Below are 16414 nucleotides of genomic sequence, written 5' to 3' on the forward strand. Positions count from 1 at the left end.
TTTTTTTTTTTTGTATACATAGTGTTATGATTTTTAATAACACTTTGCGCACATATGTTAGGATTACAGAGTATTTTTTCCTTGTGTATGTAATTTATGAAGTGCCCATGGGTAAAAATTTATGAGGGAAGGTTTTTAATAACTGGAAATATGATGCGCGCAAATAATTTACATTCAAAAAGTGTATTCCTTGTGGCGCTTTTTCATTAAAACTAGATTTAATGAAAAATTATCCCAATAATAATATAATTAATAATAATAATAAAAATATTATTAATTAAATTCATAAGAAGAATAAGCACAACAATATGAAAATTGAAAATAGTCATAACAACAACGACAAGAAGAAATAATAAAAATAATACCAATAATAATAAGAGTAATATAACAACTATAATTAAAAAATAAAATTGTTGGAGGAGTCGACCAGCGACCAGCGTCTTAAGAGTTCCATGGACCGAACCGCCCGCAGTGCCTAGCAATTACGCTGTGATTTTAACATCAAGTTTTTGCTGCCTCTTTGTCATGACTCTATCAGCATTTTTTGTTATACACTTGACGAGGTTATTAGAATGTTGTCACGATATGTTCAAGTCATAGAGCCGCGAGTTGAGTATCACAGTAGAGTCAAAATCCATCTACGGCTCAGTATAAGCGAAATTATGCATAGGTCCGTCGCCCATTCAATTTCAATTTGTCGAAATTCCGATCCGATATTTATATATATATCATATGGCTGTTATATGAAAGATCAGTAGAAACAAAGACACAGCATTGACGCGCCTCATTATTGTTCATACAAATTCCTAAAGCCCTTTTCAATCGAATCAATCAATCAAATCGAATCAATATATATATCATACAGCTTGCTAAGCCATTTGTCTGCAGAGTATCTAATTTTCGGCGTGCCGATTATAGCCGTTCTTTCTAGTTCCTATTTTCGCATTTTGTTTTTGTTTTTCGTTTTTGTCGGTGTCGACATTTTGTTGGCTGTTGTTGTTGTTGTTGGCTGTTTTTGTTGTTGGGACGCAATTAAAAAACAACATTTTCAAGTCTTTTGTCCTGCAATTGCTGCTGCTGATGCTTCTCTTGTCGCTTTCGCTGTTGTTGTTATTTTTGTTGTTGTTGGTTTTGCTGCTAACGCGCTGCCATTTTGCAGGTTTCACTTTTGAGGTGCTAATGACTGGCGATTAAGGCCGGGAAGTCAGACCAAGCTGTTGTTTTTCTTTGGTCCAGCTTAGAGCTTTAACAGCTTTCCTTACGAGCTGAGTATGATTTTTCAACTAACATAAATTCCAAGCGATTAAGGCACCGACTCATATACACACAGATACACACGCAAACACACACAACAGCACACACATATAGGCGTAAGAAAGTGGTGGAAACAATGAAACACTCTGAGCCTAACTAAGTGCTTGTCGGTCCCAAAGCGTTTGCTATAGAATTTGTTCTTATACCCTTTAAGCAAGTCGGCTTACATTAATCATTCTCAATGCCAAAACTATAAATATTTTAGATATATATATGTTTAATATAAATGTATGTTTTAGGCTTTATTGCTGCTTTCCTTTATATTTTAATTGTCATATTGTTTTACACCTCGTTTTAACTAGTATGCAACCATAAAAACCACTTTTGTTTCAAGCTAATAAACATTGTTTTGTTTTGGTTCTAGGCATTTATATTATCTATAGATAAAATTCAATAGTGATCGTTTCTAAGCAAATGATGATAAGAAAACTTTAACATATATATATATAAATTTATAAAGCTGTTTCAAATATATGCTTAGGGTATCTTGTATTTAAGCAAGCTTTAGTAGAATTTTTCTCGACGCTTTGTAAGTATATTCTTTTTTGGTCCATGGCTATGCCTATGTAAGAGTGTATGCATGTGCGTAGTAGATAATTACGCTCAAGGACGAACTTTTACATTTGTTGTTGTTGTTGTTGTTGTTGTTTTTCTTACTATGCTTAAGTTTAGCAAAAAGAGTGACAAAATCGTGATGTGGGGCCTTAAAGTTATCGTGATTTTTCGTAAGATGTAAAATCATTGAATAAGCATTGAGTAAATGCTGACAAAAATTTTAAAAACTATCCTCCGGCTTAAATTAAATCTGCAAGCTTTGCAAATTTTCTCAAACACTGTAAAGTTATTTACAAAATAACTAAAACTTACTACAAACTAAGTTAGAGTGAGATTAAAACAGTTGGAAACTAGCTTTCAGCATTGAGGAAAACATTGTGAAACGTTTACAAAATACAAACACAATACAGAAATTTCTTCCGTTAGTTGAACTTATGAAATTCGCATAGAAAGGTGTTTTAAAGGGCTGAAGCAATAAGTGAGAAATAGAGTAAGAAAGAACTTGACAGAGAAGTTATATTAAATACATTGAAATATTTCATAGAACTAGCTACTAGACTGTAAAGTGACTTCATTTTGTTTGGAGTTTGTCTGGAGCAGGAAGTGTATACAAAGTGTAAACAGGTAAATTCACACAAAAATAATTTTCATAAATGCATTTGAAAGTGTGCACACACACTTTTTATTCAGTGCCAACTTGTTTTATGGGCGCACGATTGAGAACGGCTCGACAAGGACTCGTAAATATTTTGTGAACATTGTAACAAAAGCAATTCACTTACCAAATATGTAAATGAGTTGGTTACATTGTTGGCTTTCGTTTAGCAGTTCATAGTTGAGACTGTGCAGCGCTCATTACGGATACGAACCAGTCCTCCAATTGAAAAGTTTTGCGCATGTTTGCAGGCGGAGCAATCCCATCAGGAAAGTTAGCTACACGTTCCAGGTTTCGGCAAAAATGCTCACACTTGGAAAGTGCGCGTTTTTAATTTGCAACTGATTCAAGCAGAAACTTGGCGACTGTGCGTGCATAAAAAGTGTAAACGTAAAACAGATTGACCCATTTGAAAATAGTCAATTTATTTAATTTGGAAGAAGAAGCTGTATTAAATTCTATATATATATCACAAGTAACATGATTTTCATCAAGTGGCTGCTTTGTGCCACTGCAAAAATGAAATCTGAATCAAAGTTTTGAGTGTGCGGAGATAATAAATTAATAGTCATTTCTGTGGCAATTATAAGCAAACATTTTGCAATTAATTAAACGGAATAATTGCTAAGAGATTGCAGAGAGGATATATTAATTTGTCCGCCTGTTAAGTGCCATTGGCAATAAATTTATTTTTATTCCATTGTTATTATTACTTACTATAATTAAAAAAAAAAACTACGCTTGCCTTTTGAGTGTGTGTGTGTGTGTGCGTGTGTCGGGGATTGTTTGCCGTGCGGCTAATTTGCCAGAGTTGCAGTTGACTGACAATTGACTGTCAGCTGTCAACTGTTTGATTTGTTATGCAACAATAGGTTAAACATTAACAGCAACAAGAGCAACAACGAAATTGGCAAACGTTTTGGCATTAATCAATGGCAATAGCAAAGTGTCAAAAAGTCACATTGTAAATGCCCCTTGTTATCCTTGTAGGTGAAAAGCTTAACAAATGACACTCACTCACACCCAGTCGCACACACACGCACACTCTCATGAATGCAATACAAATGATTGATTATGCGGGATATTGACTGTTTGTTGTCCACCTCCCCCTTGGCACCAATTCCATCTCCAATTCCATCTCCATCTTCATCGCTATTCAACATTTTATTTTCATCATTGAACACTGAAATTTTAATGAGATTTTGATGCGAAAGGCACGTTAAGCTGCATTCCACATTATTTATGTTAAATGCGTTGCATATTTAAATGCCCCACTGCAGGCCATTTGTTTAAGAGATGGCAAAAAGCAAGCAGCTCATCAACTTGATCAACCAGGATTCGTCAATCGTATCCTTGACTACTTTGCAAGTCAAATGTATTTATTAAATTTGCTGCTTTATATACAACGAAGTCACAGGATATAACGAGATTAATCTGTAGTTTCTCTTAAAGCTCTGTAGTTTCACTATGCCAAAGCATTCGAATTATCAATGGATAGTGGTATTATACGCTTTGAAAATGTATATTAATAAAGGGTATAATGTAAAAATGGGCATATATATATTAGAAAAAAGGGGAACTTCTTGGTATGTTTCAAGGTTGGAGGGATAATACAAAAATTATATTTTATATACTTACTATATGCTCAAATAAGCAAAGTTTAAGCTTGCAGCCCTTCAATAGATTCTCCTTTCTTCTTAAATTTCAAATAGGTTAAAGCTAATATTTGTGCCTTGTGTGTAACATATATACTGAACAAAAGAGGATCAAGAAACTGTGGTCTCAGCTGAGTGTGTCCGAATGAGCGATACCCTGTACACTAACTATACCAGACTATATATTCGCACTTATAAAGCATATATTCACATTGCTTAAAAAGCGGTGCCGTGTAGCATGGATATTTTCTACTTTGGGCACAAATCTGCTTTAAGCATAATTTAAAAAGTCATCTCCATTTCGTGCTACTTTAATTCAACTGCTTTTTCTTGCGTCATACTAATTGAATTAGGGAATTTACGATAAAGAATTTTGTAGGAATTCGTTTAGTGAGTTGTACATCCATTATTCTTTTCATGACTTCATCCAGTTTCAATGTCTCGCAGTTGCTGAATTTAACAGAAAGTATTTAAATTACGACCCAAGCACAACCGTTAGTCAGGATTTAAATATACTACTATATATACGTACATACGTATATAAATTTCTTGTCATTTGAACTCGCATCCTGCAAAGTTTGTCAGCGTGCGCGGCTGGGCGGGGTTAATTGTCCTGCTCTGTGGATATGGAATTGAATTTTGTTACGGATTTGCATTTTGTGTGCACCGCAATAATATTTAAACTTTTACGTTGGCCAATCTATAATTGTCCGTGTTTGCGTTTGTGTGTGTGTGTGTGTGTGTGTGTGTGTGTGTGTGTGTGTGCAGATTTATGTGACTTTCAATTGTTCATGCAGGGGAGACAAAAAAAAGTTAAGGCAAAAGCATGGTTGAGCCAATTATTTGAAATTTGCTCGTTGAACTGACGGTTGTTCGGTCATTTCGGTTCCTCAATTATGCAAATGCTTCCAAAATAAAGCAATTCCATTAAAACATAAATTATTGCGAGCATTTTAAAAGAATGGAATGCCTCAGCATGGGATTGCAAACCGCACCAAATGCATTTCACACTCCAAACGAAAAATACAAAAAAAAATAACAGTTATCCGAGCTAAGCCGAATAATGAATACCCTCGAAACTGGAAGCAGGATTTCTAAAGGAGCTAAGTGATTGAATGATGCCATTCAGCTGACTAAGACTTTTGCAAAAGTTAATCACAGAACATGATTCACTAATGAATACTTTAAGTTTTGTATTAATATAATTGAACAATAATTAAATGTATTTGTTTCATAAATTAATATATGTTTTAATTAGTTCTTGAAATAAGGCCTCATTGAGATATAATGAATATTTGAATACATGATGCCCCAAACTAAATGAAATTTTCGAAACTTGGTAAGTTATGCCTCATATTAGCTGCCATTGACTTAACAATAAATACTGACTGCTTTAAAAAATTATGTATTCAATTTGTTGCATTTGAACCTTCTCGAAACCAAAGATTTATCCTCTTGGTAAACTTATCCCCATGTCAGCTGCCATGTACTTGACAACAATTGCTTTACAGATTTGTGCATTATATTTGTCATCGAACCTTTCAACAAAAGTTGAATCTCTTGGTAATGCTACGAGATTAAAAATAAATACTGACTGCCTTGTAGAATTGTGCGTTATATTTGTCATCGAACCTCCACTTAAATTGTGTCCTCTTGGTAAATTTATCCTCATGTCAGCTAACAAAAAATAATGACTGCTTTACAGATTTCAAAACGGCTAATGCCAATATACTAGATTGTATATGGTAGCTGCAAGTGCGGGCAGCACAATGCCAAAAATTAGCCAATGCTTGGTTGATGGCAGCCGGGCGCCATAGTGGGGCACATTGTGATTGCGATTGCAATGGCGGTTGCCTGACGTTGTTTACAATTTGCACTTTGCATTTTGGCTTTTGATTTTCGCTGTGGCAAATCGAAACTGTGCTAACATTTGCATATTTTGTAGATTGGCTTCAATAATCAGCGAGATGCGAGTTGCAAGTTGAAAGTTTTGAGTTTGGAATTGTGATTTGCCGGCATCGAGGTCCAAATGTCAAGTGCAACAGTTGAGACAGTTGCGACTTTTGGCTGCCGCCAAATGGAATTAAGCTGAGTGCTTTGGACTTGTGCGCCATGGACCGTGGGCCGTGGTGCGTGGGAAGGCCATACTGATGCGTATGTTGATGCAATGCGGCCGTAGCTACAACTTGTGGGCTCGTCTATATTTACTTTAATGGCATGTCAAACAACTGACACAGCAAAGAGACACACACACACACACAGACAAAGCAGCATAAAGTTGGGACACTATTTTGGCATGTCAAGTCGCGTTCCCGAAATATGCAAAATATGAAGATTGCAAGTGCAGGCAATTAAATTAACATGGTTTGTATGCAATGTTATGTGCAAGCTTGACGAGCGCTTGCGGGTGAATGGCGGGTTGGCTTACAATATAGTTCTGCGGATGCCATTACATGGCTCTGACCCTTCACTGGCAATAGCTTCGTCTGCAGAGTCAGCTAACGCAGATCGTTGCCAAAATTAGTTACTCTATTTGCAGTCATTTCCACCTACGTCCAAGTGCACGGTCCTTTTGCAACCTTTTGCAACCTTTTGCCAACCACTTTACCCCCACTTTCCTCTGTCGTTGTCGTGCGCATTCCATTACAAACTTTTTGTTTGGGTTTCTGCGTGTGTCGAATGTCAAACAATTTCATGAGCGACAAATTTTTGAATAACCTTTGAACAAAAGTTTGTTACGTGATTTTCGCTACACACACATTTCTGAATGGACGTGTGTGCGTGCATTTATATACACGCAAGCAAGAATGTGCTAATATGCAGGTTGACGGGTATCTATAAGTTGGTAGAAGTTATACAAATGCAAAGCACCTTTCCTTAGAGTCCCTTCCCCTTTCTTTTATTTATTTTTATTTTTTAATGGATTGACCCATCAGCTGTCGGATAGGTCACTATTTCTGCATCAAAGGGGACATATTTTTAATAAGTTATATAATGTAGCTGTTTGAACTTTGGGGGTGCGATATTTGAGTTAGATTGTATTTAGAATATGCACCTTTATCTTAGGTTTTAAAAATACAAAGCTATAAATAATTTCAACATCTTTGTTCGACCTGTTCATATATGTAAAATATTCATTGATTGATGTTTCTATTGATATATAAATATATATTTGTAATAACTTACTTACCTGTTAATTCACGCGCACGATTATCTAATCTGAATCTATCAGTAGGCAGGAAACGAACTTTAATATAAACACATTCCTGAAAAACTATAAAAGTAGATATAAGGTTTAATAGTTTAGAAATGCATCTAAGCCTTGAGTAAGTGAGTATTGTGTATCAGAGCAATATTTATAAATATGGTTTTTGTTCATTTTGGGCTTGGCTCAACATACACTGATGTTTAAATATATGCATTAATTGAAAAACATACAAGCCAACATGCATACATATACGATATATATTATGTTATGCTTTTAATACGTACCAATTTTTTTAATTGCCACATTTGAAATTCATGCCACTGCCTTCACTAAGGCCATGGCCACTGCTTCCTCAATAGTTGAATACACCTCCTCTTCATCGTTTAAGACTGACAATTTGCCGTCTCCTCTTTAGTTGAAGCCACCAATTCCTCCAATGTCCAATCTGCCACTAATTTAAAGACTCCGTGTCCATTAGGCCGCCTGCTTCTTTGCGCAAGCCGCAGTTACCTTCAATGTTAAGACCGATGCCACCTCCTTCGCTCAAGCTGCCATCTCCTCCATAGTTGAAGCCGTCGCCTCCACTGTTCAAGCCACCGTCTCCTCTTTAGTTAAAGGCGCCGACGCCTTCTTAGCTGAAGCCTTGAAGTGAATCTATGGGGTTTACTTGCATTTATGAGAATCGAGTAGAAGGGGATTAGTTAGGAATATGTCATTTTTTTTTAATTTTGCATTTAAGTAAACAAAATATATGTATACATATATTTACATATATAAACATATTTACATAATATATACATATTTACATGCATATACACATGCATACATGCGAACATACATACATTTTTATATACCTACATACATTTATACGAACATACATAAATATTTATCAAAACTACATATACACATGCACGTATATATGTATATGCATTAACATATATACAAACATATCTATGCATTGGCACAACTAATATTAATATTAATATATGCAGATATCAATACATACATATATACATATAAACACATACGTTTACACATACATACAAGTGTTCATACATACATACATGCATGCATACATGCATATATACATACCTTCATACATACATTCAAACATACATGCTTACATATGTTCATATGCACACAAATACATACAATCAAGCATATAAATAAATCATGAATATTTGTCATTTTTTTCCTGATTTTTTTACTTAATTTGAATACTCAGCCAATATTTATAATAAATTGATGTAGAAATTAAAATAAATTTGAACAAATAATAGCAGGTTAAGAAATCGAACTCTCAGGCGAGGCATTCGATTGAACCCTATGCGCTTAGAATCCTCATAAAATATTGCTTCCCAGTTAATTATTAATTTTGAAACTCGAAAAAATCACGCCCCTCAAATTGAAAACATTTAAAAAACTGCGTGTTTTTAGTTTAATCCTTGGGATTGTCCCATGTTTCCAGCTGAAAAATGAAAACCGCAGCTGTGCAATTGCTGGGTCAAAAAAAAAAATTAAATAAATATGCAAACTGTGGACCCAAAAGGTTGCCCAATGCTAATGCCAAATGTTAATGAGATGCGCAGCAACAACAGCAGCAGTGGGCGTGGCTAAAGGCCAAAGTGTAAATACATAATGAAGCACGAGTAAAAAAAAGGCGACACCAAGTGAGCAAAGGTCGCAAAGTGGAAGCTGCAACTTCAGAGAAGGGCTTAAAAAAGGCAGCAAGAAAAATACAAAAATTAAAAAAAAACAACATATTTATATGTATATAAAATGTAACAACACAAAAACTAAAAACAATATCAAGGCGAGGCAGTTGGTTTTCCTCATTTCAGCTGCGCGACCCAGCTGAAAATCTTGGCATGCCAACGGCATCGACTTTGGCATGGCAATCAAACAGGTGCTTGGCCCATTGTGTTGACGAGCTCTTTAGAATACTCGTTGCGGGTATTCATGTGTTATAGGGCATTGTTCAATCTTTAAGTGTATTTGGCTTACGATATTATTTTATTATTATTATTATTATAAAAATTATGATGTACTTGTGGCCCTTTGCGGCTGCACATGTGGGTCCCAATTTATGGCAGTTGGGTGCTGCCGACTGCTTATACCTGTTGGTGGCAGCTACTGCTGGTGTTACTGCCACTGCGATTTCAATTATTTTTCCTACATTGTTGACTTTGCTCGCAACGCACGCAAATTGAAAGTGACGAAGAAAAAAAAAACACATATTATAAGTTCGAAACGACTGGCACATACCCTCGACTCAAACTTTGAGCTGAGCTTCTGGCTTGTTAACAAATGCTTTTCCATAAAGCATTTGATTCAAAGAAAATGTTTGGGGTTCTGTTCACGGCACAAGCAACTCTCTGGCTTTAGGTTCAGTTTGTGAGCCTGGTTCTGTAAATTTTTACTCTCATGCTTTTGGTAGATATACGTCGCATATATTTTCAAATATTTAGAAGCTATTGATGGGTAGATAAATGGCGCCAAAGTTCCTTGGACTTAAAGGTTTATGTTTATAAGCCAACTTTTTCCTTTTTTTTTTTTGCTCAAAGCCAACTATTTTCTTTTGTTTAAATGCAGCTTGATCTCAACATATTCGATTTGTCAGCGTTAGCTGCAGACGCCTCGAGCCTGACTATTAAAACTGATTAACACATTTATTCGAGCTGAGTGTTGAGTATTGAATGCTGAAGTTTTGTTCCATTCATTGTAAATCGTGTGCCACCTTCAGGCGTTCGCTTCATTTGTCAATCAACAGCGGCAATAACAACAAGCAGTCGGGTTGACTCTTGAATCCTTAAGAACGTGCGCCAATGCCGAGCAAAAGTGCAGAAGTCCCCTGCTTCAGCCCTTACAATTTGCTTTCCCCTTTGCGCTTTAACGCGTATTTATTTCATTTCATTTATTTCTACTATCGCGGGTGTGGCTGCCAAGCCGGAAACTTAACTTGTGGTTGTTGTTGCTGTTGCAGTTGTTGTTGCTGTTGTTACTAAAGCAGCACTTGAGCACAAATCCCATTGTCTATGCCAAGTTGCCAGCTAGTCGAGCGCAGCAGCAGCAGCAGCAAAACTTGGCAGCGTTCCGTTTGTCTCAGTGCAGCGGCCGCACATGATGCACACTAGCCCAGCACCAGTCCCTCGCAGCCCCTCGCTGCCCTTCGCTGCCCGGCCCCTATCACACCCTCTGGCTCTATCGTGGTTCCAGAAGTGCGTATCCTTGGCTGGCGCCCACTTAAGTATGCTAAGATTTCCGTTGCGCTGGCGTTGCGCTGCTTTATTGTACTAACAGCAACAGCAGCAACAATAATAACAAATAAATATAAATAATGAAATACAAAGTCATTTCTCGCTGACAATGATAACTCTGTCGCTGTGTGCGTGCAAGCGCGCATGTGTGTGCCTGTGAGTGTGCACGTGTGCGTGTGTAAGTGTGTATGTGTATGGGGGGCATGACAGCTGAGATGTGTATGCTTATAAGCATCAACTGCTACTGCTTCTGCTTATTAACTACACAATGTAAGCAAAAACACTCAACGACACTCAAAGGAAAGTGGAAAACTGTAACCAAATCAGTCACAATAGTCAGCAATAGAAAGCAGACCGATTCGTGGTGCGAAATGTGGCTCCATCATTGACAGATGTCAACGAAAATCTGACTTGTGAGTCTTTAGGGGAATTCGTTGGAAATCTCAAAGATTACGCGACTGGGAATTGCTCTCTAAGCAAGGCTAGGCCGCATATTGCATATTGAGTTGCTTTCACTTATCGCCTTTCTATGCGATTTTCACAAATTCAAGTGATTTAGTTTAGCGGGTGAAAGAGGAACAAAAAAAAAGCTTTGATAACGGGGAGTATTGAGGGGAAAAGTGAGCAAGACTGAAAGATATTCAGTCTCTATAGTCACTACAGTAAAATACTTTTGCTGTGATTCCAACATATATGCTTGGTGGCTTGGTCTACTGCTCAAACCAATGCCTAAAGGTTAGATTTATTTTTGAACAAGGTAGTTTTAAACTATGGCTATACTCGATCCAAATAATCTTGCTCAAGGCTTGGCTTAAACCCAAATCAAAATCGAAATCATGTTAGTTTAAACGAAAGTAGATGTGCATAGCTAAAATAAATATATATCCTTTTGTCTGTTACATAAATTTGCGCACTCTTATCATGCCCTTGTTGCCCATTTTCAAGGGTGCACACTGTTAGACAATTAACAAGATTTGTGGTAGTATCTTGAGCGAACTAAAACTTACATGTGCTCAATTTTTATGCAATGTTTTCCTAATGTCAGTCACTGAATGCGAAATATACAGAAATACAATTTAATTTTTGTTGTAATCCTAAATTATAGGCAAACCCAAATGCTTTAAACTCATTTGAAATAATTATTTGGAATCTCTTGTCGCCAGCTACGGTAACTAAAGACACAGCCAGGCACTGGTTAGCAATTGTTGTTCATCTCCCTGGGCTCGAGTCCTTCTCTCTCTTTCTCCCTGTATTCATATACACATGCTCGGCACACACACACGCACCCATGCAAATGCTGGGGATGATAGACACTTGGCTTAAATGACAACAGGAATTGCGTAGGTCCTTAGGCTCCGTCATGGACAACCGGCATTTCAGTTGTGGCTCGATGGAAAATCAAAGGCAAAGCCGCAACCAGACGAGTTTAGTTTAGTGAAGTGCCTTCTGCCACGCCCACCACATATACACAGGGGGATATTGTCAGGAAAATGGCAGAACTTAAGGCGAAATACGAAAAACATAACCAAAAATAGGTAAAGAAAAAAAAAACCAACTGAAAACAAGTAAGCGGTTCTAGTCGGGAGCCCCTGACTAGGGGATACCCTGAACCCTGTTCTTCAAACATCAAATGCATATATCTATTCTATTTTAGAAGCTATATGTCAAGTTTGGTGACTCTAGCTCTTATTATTTACCAAAACTGCCCAAAAAACACGATATCGATATCGATATTGATTTTAATCGATTGCTTGGAAACGGGGTAAGTTATCGATTATCGGAAACAAACTCGATCTGCGCTGCCACTAGGAGCCCCTACATCTAAAATTTCTCTAGCTCTTATAGGTTCTGAGATCCTTGCGTTCATACATACGGACGGACGGACGGACGGACAGACAGACGGACATGGCTAGATCGACTCGGCTATTGATGCTGATCAAGAGTATATATACTCTATGGGGTCGGACATACTTCCTTCTGCCTGTTACATACATTTGGATTTTGCACAAATACAATATACCCTTATACTCATTTTAAATGGCTTCAGGGTATAAAAATAAATGAAAGAGTAAGGGCACAAATTGTGCATACCCTGCACGCATTTGGGGCCATCGAAGCCGTTTTGCATTCGACATTCAAATTAACTAATTACTTATGCAAACGTTGCCACGCAGAGGAAACTGGCCACAAACGAGCGGCCGCAGGACAAGCCCAGAAATATGCAATCGGCTTGAGGTTTTTTTTCTCTGTTTGTCGGCAGGGCAAACAATTGCCTATTGATGGATGAACGACATAAATGGCAAAAAAATGAATGGAGCATGCAGCACGATGCACGATTCCGGGAGCAGGTCAACTGCGTGCAATGAATGTTTCACATGCATATATGAAAGCCGAGTCGAATGCCATTCGAATGCACATAAGTTAGTCAGCCAGTCAAAATTCATACATTTGTTAAACTAATTCAAGAAATTTGTTATTATTAATGTCTAATAAATGTGCGCAATGATCCACTAGTCGTCAGCTATTCACGGCACTAACACACAGCGATAATATGTAGAATCTTTTAACTTTAAGTTAGTTGCAAGAAGAGAACATTCGACATTTACACGAATGGCAGTTGAAGGCTTTGATCCTTGGGTTATTACATTTTTTGCGATTGCCGAAAAATGGCGAAATCGATACTAAGTATAGCTAGAACTAAGTATAATAAAATCTAAACTATTGCTTTGAATAATGAATTCAATAATATATTAAAATCCTACTATAAAATATGTATATAAGTAGTATATAGATATCGATGATAATAATTGTTGTATACACATTCGATATTATGGATAGGGTAATCGATAAAGCCGAGTAACTATTCGAATTGAATATATGTGAATCTATGTGAATGTAGGTTCATATAGATTCTGATATTTTAATATGGTGTATATTGCAGAGCTGAAGAAAGTAGGGTATATTCTAGTCGAGCACACAATATTCGAGTGCCTTTACGTGCTTTCATCTTGGTAGTGTTCTTTTCAATCCCGAGCAGCTCGTCAGCAGTTGTCTGCCACATGCAGTTTGACAACCAGCTGCGGGCTGCCCAGAGTGGTTCCGGAACCAACTCCTAAACCGCTGACGATCCAGCAACCGAAGAGTACTAGAGTGCGCCGGGGACTCGAGTTAAATTGAGCCGCCACCAAGTTGGAGCGCCCTGCAGCCTGGCAAAGGACACTGGCGACAACAACGCCTGTCACTTGCCGCTGAAGTGGAATGACGGATGCCGCGCGGTATTTGCAATAGGATGCATGCGCCGTTTGGACAAAGTGCAACCAGGCAGCCAGGCAGGCATTCAGGCATTCAGGCAGCCAGGACCAACAGCTCGCAGTGCCGCGAGCAGCTGTGGCTGCATAGTCGAGGCTGCCTTGTTGCAACGCTGGCTGGGGCCCACTTTCTTAGCTGTACTTTGTTGCTTGTGAATAAATAAAGAGGCGCAAATTAAATTTGAAATTGTTGCCGAGGCGCCGCATAGGGCATGCTGCAGTGGTAAACGAAATGTGACTGTAAATTATAGCTGGCAGTTGCTTGAGCGCGGCCCACGATTCGTATACGCGATACAAATAGTCACAAGGCATTTGCCATGTTAACTGCTTTATTGCCAATCACAGTATGACCAAATTAATGGAAGTATCTCTCTCTCTCTCTCTCTTACTCTTTCCCTCTGTTTATCTCTTTATATTTTTGTATAGGTTTTTGCCATACATTATTAGCAGTACATTCTTTTTTTCAAGATGTGCAAAAGCTTCAAGGCAGCCAGCAGGCAGCAGCGACAATACACAAGCACACACACACACATACGCACACAGTTATGAACATATATATTCATATACATAACAGGCATATATATATTTAATTTTATTTTATTTTTTATGCTCCCAGAAGCAGCAGCAGCAGCGGCTACAACAGCACCAGCAGTAAATTTCTCACATAATTTGGCGTTTCCTTTTTATATTTTGTTGTCTTCATATTTTTGTTCTTTATTTTTTTTTTTGCAGGGTATTACGAGCAGCTCTTTAAACAGGCAGCAGTATATGACGTAATATAAACCATATAACAAAAGCGGAATACAAAATAGTTAACAGCAAATATATTTAAATATTCAAGCAATGAAATTCGTATTTGCAAGGAAATTAAAAAGTTAATTACAAAATAAAAAAAAGTAGAGAATCGGTGGGTTGTTTTGCTAATAGGGTAATTGTAACTTGTTTGCTGCTGCTCAAATTAAATAGTTTTTAAAGCGCCTTTCTATGCGATTTTCATATCGCCGGCTTAAGCCTTATAGTTTGATTTTTTCAGAGTTTATGTTAATACGGAATTTGTGAGTTGATTAGAGATTAGGTCAATTGTAACCTTATCCCTGATGCTCAAATGAAATAGGTTCGAAAGCGCCTTGCTATGCGATTTTCATGTTCTCCAGATAAAGCTTTATAATATTTTTTTTTTTTCATTTTATACATTTTTTAGTAGATCAAAAAGCTTACTCTCTCATTTGTTTTGACTCCTTATCTTCCCTCGCTTCTTCACACCCTCCATCCTTTTCTACAAATTGTATGCGAAAACGAGCGTTGTTCCTCTTTTAAGTAACAGTTTTCTCTCTCTTCTTTCTCTCTCTCTCACTCTCTCCCTTAAATACGCATTTCTATGCGATTTTCATATTATATACTATAACAAGTAGTCTTATAATTTTGTTTTATTAAAATACAGAAAAAAGGGTATCTGCCAGTCATGCATTGGCAAATGAAGCGCTTTAGCTTGCCTTTTGTTGTTGTTATTTAAGCATCATTTACTTGGCCAGTTGGCCTGACACTTTGACTTGGGGCTGCCATTTGGCTTTGCTTGACTTGGCTTTAAATTAAAAGGCAGCAGAAGTCGATGGGTTGTAAGCCTTGCGGTGGCAAATGCCAACTTCCATATGCGTTCTATTGCTTGGTGCGGCAGGCTCCACTCTGCTGCCGCTTAGATTTATGACAGCATTTGGGGTTGTACGGACTGTACGGGGTTAGGTGCTTGGCTCCGGTCATGTTTAGTTATCAAGGACACGCACCATTGAGCGTTATGCCCCAATCAACGTTCAGCTGCACTTGATGTGCACGATGTGATGACAGTCGTATGAGAATATTTCGCTTATGCCGCTTGGCATTTCACAAATTCTCATAAAAATAATTTTCGTTCAATACGCTCACGCTATCATTCCCTCCCTCTCTTTCTTTGTCTCGGTGTGCACGCATTTAATTGTGACACACTTGTCTAATAGGCTCATATTGCTTGATCTTATCCTACAGGCCAAGACGAATCCCTCACAATGCAGACCAATGTGCAAATTGATTCAAAGAACCTACGCAGCAACGATGACAACTTTCGCTCACGCAGCCATCACATAACCATTGAGGTAAGTGCCATAAACAATCGACTTGTGCCACATGTGGCAGCAACAATTTCTATGCCCCTACCTACAAATATGCGCCCAATAGTAGCAACAATTGCTTACAACACAAATTCAACAACTAACAATAACAAACTTTAGTTAGTTCCAGCAGATTAATTAAACTTGCAAGTTTTGCTTCCTTTACAATGTTTTGCTTACAAATTGAATGTTGATCGTAGTCTTTTGTAGCAGTTGAAGCAGCCGACTAAACGGGTTGCGGGACAGGGAGAGGGGGAGGGGGGAGGGGGTCGTATGAGTAACGACTGCGGGAGAGGCTGCAGCTAAAATATGTCAGCTGAG

The 16414-nt window shown here is 37.7% G+C and overlaps 1 protein-coding gene and 1 long non-coding RNA gene across 8 annotated transcripts in view; one reads left to right on the forward strand and one right to left on the reverse strand.

The window, feature by feature from the left end:
• Positions 1 to 16414, reverse strand: part of LOC116652005 (uncharacterized) — a 112292-nt gene that overhangs the window by 15018 nt on the left and 80860 nt on the right. For 4 of the 7 annotated variants that reach the window (XR_011416886.1, XR_011416885.1, XR_004305010.2 and 1 more), the window contains 2 exons: positions 7672 to 8053; positions 7370 to 7453 (listed from right to left, as the gene is read on the reverse strand). This is a non-coding gene — a long non-coding RNA (uncharacterized lncRNA). The remainder of the gene's footprint in view (positions 1 to 7369; positions 7454 to 7671; positions 8054 to 16414) is intronic. The other 3 variants (XR_004305012.2, XR_004305011.2, XR_004305013.2) reach the window with 2 other exon arrangements.
• LOC6632064 (non-canonical poly(A) RNA polymerase protein Trf4-1) overlaps positions 1 to 16414 on the forward strand; it is a 168429-nt gene that overhangs the window by 11311 nt on the left and 140704 nt on the right. Inside the window, exon 2 of the mRNA XM_032439642.2 lies at positions 15972 to 16078. Within this exon, the coding sequence (XP_032295533.1) occupies positions 15992 to 16078 (87 nt within the window). The 5' untranslated portion in view covers positions 15972 to 15991. The remainder of the gene's footprint in view (positions 1 to 15971; positions 16079 to 16414) is intronic.

This window comes from Drosophila virilis, chromosome X, assembly GCF_030788295.1.
Source record: "Drosophila virilis strain 15010-1051.87 chromosome X, Dvir_AGI_RSII-ME, whole genome shotgun sequence".
NCBI lineage: Eukaryota > Metazoa > Arthropoda > Insecta > Diptera > Drosophilidae > Drosophila > Drosophila virilis.